The 8,227-nt window shown below is 26.4% G+C and overlaps 1 protein-coding gene across 1 annotated transcript; it reads left to right on the top strand.

The window, feature by feature from the left end:
• The first annotated feature begins 5,095 nt into the window (after positions 1-5,095).
• RSL4 (root hair defective 6-like 4) lies at positions 5,096-6,958 on the top strand. The gene is made up of 4 exons (XM_022033922.2): positions 5,096-5,734; positions 5,904-6,140; positions 6,404-6,535; positions 6,660-6,958. Exons 1-4 carry the CDS (start codon positions 5,144-5,146, stop codon positions 6,747-6,749), a joined length of 1,050 nt encoding a protein of 349 aa, XP_021889614.2. The 5' UTR covers positions 5,096-5,143; the 3' UTR covers positions 6,750-6,958.
• Positions 6,959-8,227: the final 1,269 nt, after the last annotated feature.

Raw genomic sequence — 8,227 nt, 5'->3', positions numbered from 1 at the left:
TTAACAAAAAAATTATTTAAAATATTAAATTTCAATGCTTTAGTAAAACTAATTACTTTGAAAAAAACAATGTTAATTAATTAACTTGGCATTTATTTTAATCAATGCATTAGTTATATTTGTCCCACCCATATTATACACGCTTTTGCTTTGACTATGAAATTTTATATATTTCTTATCAACGTTCACAATAATAATATTGTAAATAATTAACTTATTTAAAAGACAAAAGTTGGGATAGGCTGCAATTCCTTAAGCTATAGGTTTGGAATAATGTATTTTAAATTTTTAAATAAAATTTATTGTGTGTTATTTTAATTCCTAATATCATTTTATAAAATTATCAATTAATACTACTCATAACAAAATTTAAACTACAATTTAATTTTTTTGAATAAAAATTACATATGTTTATATATACAATAATAATGACATAATATATATAACATCTAAATGAATGTACCTATAAAAGTACTTTACTACTCTAATTCCTAATCTTTTATAAAATAAAAGATGTAAAAAATTATTTAATTAAACAGTAGATAGAATAATTTAATTGATTTTAAGTGTGAATTTTATTAATTAATTTTATATAAATTTTAAATTCACTTCAAACATCACGTTAAATATTTTTTTTTTGGTTTTATAATAATTAGAACTCTCAAAATAAAATATATTTTAGACGTAAACAATGGAAGAAGCTGTCTAATGATAACTTTTTTTTTTTTAAGGATTAATTAATTAATTCAAATATAATCCTAAAAAATAATAATATCTTATAATAAGAGCCTGATTTTGTCTTTTATCAATAAAAGGCCTTAATATTAGGAATAGTTATACCTACATATACGTATGTACATATAGGAATATACACTTTATACACAATGTTTAATAAAACCTCATACGTAAAAACTATACATATTATAATTAATGTACTTATAATATGCATAATTTGGTCGTAGGAGATAGTAATGTACATCTTAAAATTTGAATACTCCTCTATGTTCTCTTCAAAGGTAAATTTTTATTAAAAAGATGAATATTAGACATGAAGAAAGATAATTATAAATTGTAGACATGTATGCGGTAACTTCAGGGAACACTATCGCGAGATAATTAAATTAATTTACATACATCTATTATATATATATATATATATTAATACAATGCAATAAATATTTTACGTTAAATAAAAATTAAAACTAATATCTCTAACTTAAACTGTAAACATGAATAAAAAATAATTATTTATATGGGTATTTTATAGTAAAAAATTCATACCAGGAGAAATGATTGGGAAAAATGACTCCAATGTCACGTGGCTGGCTGGGCCAGGATGATTAGATTAATATAATTATCATAACTATGATTTATTAGAATAAAATAAATTAATTATACTAGTTGTTGCCTTCATATTTTATTATCTAAACTCAAAAGTTGGTTACAGGTACGTACTTACAATATAATAAGCTAATTGACTGAACATATATATATATATACACACACACACACATACACATACAGGAGCTGTTGTTTCGGGGGTAATAATTGAAACCAATATAATTATAATATATATATATATATTATGAAAAAAAAAAGAAAGTTTAACTTATAATGGGAAAAAAAATTACCCAATATCTTGAATAAAAATTATATAAAAGCAATATAATCACGGTAAATATAAAAGTAAAAAATGTGAAGAAATTGTAACTTAAGTGATGTTTTAAGTATGTAATTATTATTCATACATATTGAATAAAAATTAGGTATATATGTAATATATTAATTGTTATATATAAATTATATTAGGTGGATTAATTATAAATAAAATATTTAAAAGTATTGTAATAAATTATGTTTTGTAAAAAAAAAAAAGAAAAGAAAAAATCCACGTGGGATAATATCATTAATGCATAAAACAAGATTCACGTGTTGTGAATTGAGGGACAAAAAAGTTGGTCAACAGAAAAGCCCTTAGGAGTTATGAAAGGTTGTCACCCAACTCTAATCGTGCGCACCAGCCGGCGGTCTATTGACATAACTCAATCTTCTCCTTTTTAACTCCTTAAACTTCCAGATTTTATTCCTCATATCCTTTTTTTTTTTTTTTTTTTTTTTTTTTTTGGTAATTTCCTTCAAAACGTCGTGCTTTGGCCGGTGCCCTTCTTATAGAACCTTCTTTTTTTTAATAATAATAATAATAATAATAATAAAATTGTTTTTTAATTAAAAAAATGTTAAAATCTGACGGGTGGCGAGAAACTAGAGGAGGAACGAGAGTAGCGGCGGAATCTACGGATGGTACCTGGGGGTTGTTGGTTAATACGACTGTGTTTTATGGCTGTGTTCAGATGATCTAAATGGATTACTGAGAATATGTTGCCTTGTCAGAATTGAACTGGATTAATCTTAATCAATCAAAGAGATTTCACAGCTGGGTTTTGGTTTTCTCATAGATTATTCTGCGTGATTGTCCGTCCACTCAATTTCTCATTATTCATTTTATTAATTGATCCAATTAATTTTTTCAATCACTTAAATTAATTATTTTACTATCTTTATCTTACAGGTTCAATGAATATAATTAATCAAAGCCTCTTAATTCCCAATATATTGGTAATTAAATAACATATAATCTCCAATAATTTTTTTCATAAATCTGTTAATTAATACAAAAATAATTTCACCTCAGTAATATATATATATATATATATACCGGATTTATAAAATAATTTATTAAAATCATAAATTTAAGATATATTTGTGTTTTAATTGTAGTCTATAATTGTAATGTCTCGTGCATATTCATGCATCGAGACAATGACATTGTTAATTCATACAATGTTTTATACCACACAACACACACACACACATACATATATGGGTATATATATATATATACATTTGCATTGATGATTTCAATAATTACACTTCAATTTTTTTTTAGGAGCATGTCTCGAATTCGGTATTTCCATTAAGGTGCTTGTTATTAAGACCTTGAAATGGAGTTTGTCGTTAAAACATTAATGTTGTATGCCCCCGAACTGCGCTAACGGAGAGGAATCAGACGGAGTCAGTACATGGAAGGGAGACATAAAACTCGTATCATAATTTTCTAATTATATTAATGTTTTCAATAAAGTCTGCTATTACCCACACACACACATATATATGTATATATATATATATATTATTGCTGTAAGTCTATAGATATTTGGAATAGTTAAAAGGAGATAGTTTTGAGCTGCGGAGTGGTATTAAAACTTGTAAAATTTATGATTGACATTCCCTTGCTTTTATTTATAAGAGATTTTATATTCAGAGTAGATATTCCCTTAATTTTATATTTAAGTGGAATTATACATTATCAGTAAAAAATGTCTATATATATATATATATATTAATTCATGAAATTTATTAGTTAAAAGAATTATAAAATAATACTAACAATATAATTTTGTTAAAAAATTACGAGATTGAATTTTATTTTATTATTTTATAAATATATTATAAATTAATTTTATTTAACATACAAATTTTGATATAATAAAATTCATAATTTAACTTACTAATAAAATTATAACAATTAAATCATACTTTAGTTTAAATAAGTTATTATGTTTTTAAATAAAAAATATTTTTAATAATATTTTATTAATAAAAATACTTAGACTAAAGTTAAAAAATATATATATACATTTTTGTTAAGAAAAGGAGAGTACAGAAATCAGAGGGTGGAGAGTACTACCACTTGTTAGGTTGGTGTTGGTGCGAGACAAGAGAGCGAGTTTGGCGGTTACCGTGTCGGAATTTCAACTGGCTGTTTTGTCTTTTTATATAAACCCAATTCCCACGATCTGGCCTGGCCGTCTATCTTAGTCTTCCCACACAGTACTCAAATCCCCTTTTTTTTAAAAAAATTATTATTATTATTATTATTATTCAACATAAGACCCCCCACGTTCTAAAAAATACGCATGCTCTCTCATATACAAACCTTTTATTTTCCTTCTCAACCTTGTCTTGTCATATTACCCACTAATTATTTATTATTATATTAAATAATAAATAATTATATGACATTATTTATAATTTTATACTTGTTTTTAAATACTAGATTGTAGGTTTTTAAATATTATAATTTTAACTTCATTCTGTATCTTTTTGTTAAGATATTTGTTACGTTGTTTTTCTTTTTTTTTTTTTCTATCAAAAAATTGATTATGTTAGTATATTTATACATAAATATAATTTTATTTTTTTTAATATAAGTTTATATATTTTAATAGTTATAAAATATTTATAAATCAATAATAATAAAATTCATTTCTAAATAAGAACAACATGACCAACTTTATATTAAAAATACATAAGTGAGGTTTAACTTTATTCGAATTTGTATTCTTATTAAGAAAAATAAAATTACTAACCTTCAATTAAAAGATAATTGATAAATACACAATGCTATTTACAAATTGATCCTTCTCATTATAATCTACATGACACTCTACATTACAATATATTGATATAAATGTAAAACTAGTATATGTAAATTTACAGAATTACAGATGCAGGTAAGTGAAAGAAAAAAACATATATATATATGTCACATATACTCTTTAAAAAATATTAAATGAATAAAAAAAATGTTATTGTTAATTAACTTGTGTTTCATACTTGCATGGTCACCTCTTAATTATTTGCTTTAATCACACTTAGTCTTCTCTTAATCATTTGCGTCTCCTCTTCCAATTCTTTAGACCTTTCGTCATTAACATCTTAATCCAGTTCTTAGCAGGTCTAAACTGTTTTTAATTCTTTAATTTAACGCCATTAAAGCATCTCTCTCACTTTATTATTCTAATCCATCATTACATGAATTTGGGCTACTTTTGGCGCTTCCTATGAGTTGGTATATACCCCACAGTTGACTCCCCCTCCCTTATTAATTATTTTTTAAACCAATGATTAAGGGAATTCAAAAATTAATTTTGTATTAGTGTATAAGTCAAATCCTTGATTTCATTAATTCCTCTTTGGTAATATAAATACGCCTCCTTGCTTTTGGTACTCCAAGGCCATTGCTTACAGAATATTAGAAGAAAAGAAAACCCTTTTGTCTTTTAGTTCCTCATAAATAAAAATGGAGTCTTTTGGCGCTTTTCTCGAAGGTGATAATCCGTGGGAGCCTGAGTTCATGCAGTACTCTACTGTATTTCCTGTCGACGACAATGAGTTTTTCAACATTTCGAGCTTTTGTTCCGTTCCTCAGATACCAAATATGAGCTTCATTAATGGCGACAGTACAACTTTGTTCGGTTCTATGAACAGTACTGCTAGTGGTCTTAGCTCTGGTTCTGAAGAAAGCAGCTATGGCAGCTATTGCACTGACATTGTCCAGAACAATTTTACTGCTCATAACCATGTTGCAGTGACAAATGATGTCCCTGACTCTGTTTACTCCATGGATTTTGTTGGGTTTGACGAGAAAAACAAGTCAATTCTCTGCGTTGTTCCTGAAATGATCATGGAGGACACTGGCTGCGCCGAAGAAGATCTGGGCGGCAAGAAGATAGCCGGCGCTAATTTAGTCGATTCCCAGCCACCATACGACGCCGTTTTAGCCAATCAATTGCAGCTCAAGCAGAAGTTTTCTCCAGAAATCCACCCTGTAACCCGAAACGGCATCGTTTCTGCCGAGAGTACCAAGAAAAGAACTCGGGTTTCCGGCCATGTGAGTACAATCTCAAACTATTTCCTCGATCAAAATTTTAGGTTACTATTTCTGAGTTCATTTCCAAATGAATAATAAGTTCAAACTGGAAGAGGAAAAGGAAAAAATGCATTTTAAATTCGAATTTATGAAATTGGAGATGTGTGATTTGAAGAGTTGGAAAATGCAGGCAGAAGAAAGTGGCAAGAGTGATAAGAGGAAGAAGAAGTACCAAAAGGTGAGTCAGAACCGAAGCAGTTATGAAGAGTCCATTAATGGCGGATTACATGGACAGAGCTCTAGTGGGTGCAGCTCAGAAGATGAGAATACTTCAGAGGCCAAAGCAACTTCTTCAGCCGCTAATGTGAATGGGAAGACAAGAGCATCTAGAGGCACTGCCACTGACCCACAAAGCCTCTATGCAAGGGTAAATATATAATTTCACCTAATTATTCCAAAAATTATATATCACTTTTATACATTTTAATAATTATGTGACATACACGATAATAATACAATTAAATTTTTAATGAAAATATACACGAGATGATGCATGACATGACTTGAAATTTAGAAATTTTTTAATATTTTTCGTTTACATCGGAGAATATATCTAATTTGAGCTCGACTCAAATATGAATTTATATTCTTTTAATTACAACTGATTTTTCTCGCGTTGAAATCTTACAGAAAAGAAGAGAAAGAATCAACGAGAGACTAAAAATTTTGCAGAACCTCGTGCCAAATGGAACAAAGGTTGATATTAGCACAATGCTTGAAGAGGCAGTTCACTATGTGAAATTCTTGCAGCTCCAAATTAAGGTAAATTACTCTCCTAATTTTATAATTGAATGGTAATAAAAAATTAATTTTAAAGTAAACTATAATTAATTTATGTTACATAATTTATTGAATTAATTATTATTATTATTATTTCTCTGTGTAGCTGTTAAGCTCAGATGACCTGTGGATGTATGCACCTATTGCTTACAACGGAATTGACATTGGTCTTCACCAGAAGATTTCTCTTCTATGACATTTGAGGCTGCTTCGTGATCATTTTTTATTTTTTAATTTTCTCCCAAATATTAACTGAAATTATAAAAAAAAAAAACAATATATATATATATATATATATATACATACATACATCAAACTAAACTATTGTAATGAATCAAGGGATGAGTATCGGCTTCTTATTGTTTTTAGGTGAGATTACGTTGCGAATAGCAACTTGGAAATTATATTATCTGAGTAAATGGAGTACGTCTTTTAATTTCTTTATTATAATATTTGAAAGTTTACCGTACAAAATTATTTACTTCTTATCTTTTGAGTATTTTATTACCATCTTTAGCTATTAATGGTTGTTATTTTTTATTTACTTTTTCTAGTGTATTTGATTATGTTGTGTTATTTTTTTAGTATAATATATTTTATTATGTTAGGCAAAAGTCTAAATTAAGATATCTAATTTGAACCAAAACTTGAATAGCAGTTTTGATAAAAAAAAAACCCATTAATTGATTATATTTTGTTCTTGTATTTATGACAATGATTATTCGTATTTGCTATCATTTATTACTATATAAATAATTTTCGTTATCAATTGAAGTAAGAATAAACATAATTAAGATAAAGAATATAAAAATCAATGGTAGTAAGATTAAGAGAGTTTGGTTATGATTTTTACCTCAATTTAAATACTTGATCATCATATAACTTTATTATTGAACAACATTATATAAACACAAATATCCAAAATCATGATAACTCATTTATTAGGGTAGAGGATATTATTCATAATATTTTATTAATGTGTCGGTGAAACTGTTGTGATCGAGTTGAGATAAATTTAAATAATTTTTATTAAATTTTTAGAAGAAAGTAATATTTTATAGTAATTAAGTTATTTTTATTTATGATAATTATAATAAATTAAAAATCTATCTTAATTTATTTTTTATATAAAAGTTATAATTGATGTTAAACATAGTAATATTATTTTTTATAATAAAAATTATATATAATCATACTATAATTAGAGTGTCTTTGTTAATATAAATAAAAAAAATGCAATAATATTTATTTTTTATATAATAACTGAAAACTTTACTATAATAAGATATTAGTTATAAATATTTTATCATTTACAGGTGTAACTATACTTTTTGTCCACTGCTATATCTAAATACCAAATTAAAATTCAGTTTGATTGATATAAATTATAATAAAGATAATAAAATTAGAATTATAAGCGATTGAAAATTTTAAAACATAAAATTATTTATAGATTAAATTCGAATGTTAAAAGTCCGTTATCCATCCGTGCTAAATCTCAAAATTAATCGTTTGAGAAAGAAGTTAATAACACTTACAAGATCGACGGAACGAATGACTTGGGCTTTTCCGCCGATCGCCGGCCGATTGAATCCGACGGCTTTAAACAAAGCCACGTCAGATAGCGGTCCCCTCGTTTCTATTTCGCGAAAAAAATCTCCGATGAAAAGCCGG

The sequence above is a fragment of the Carica papaya genome, chromosome 1 (genome assembly GCF_054855325.1).
Source record: "Carica papaya isolate Zhongbai chromosome 1, ASM5485532v1, whole genome shotgun sequence".
NCBI classification, from domain to species: domain Eukaryota; kingdom Viridiplantae; phylum Streptophyta; class Magnoliopsida; order Brassicales; family Caricaceae; genus Carica; species Carica papaya.
Note: the sequence above shows the minus strand (reverse complement) of the source record. Positions and strands in the feature narration are given on the sequence as shown.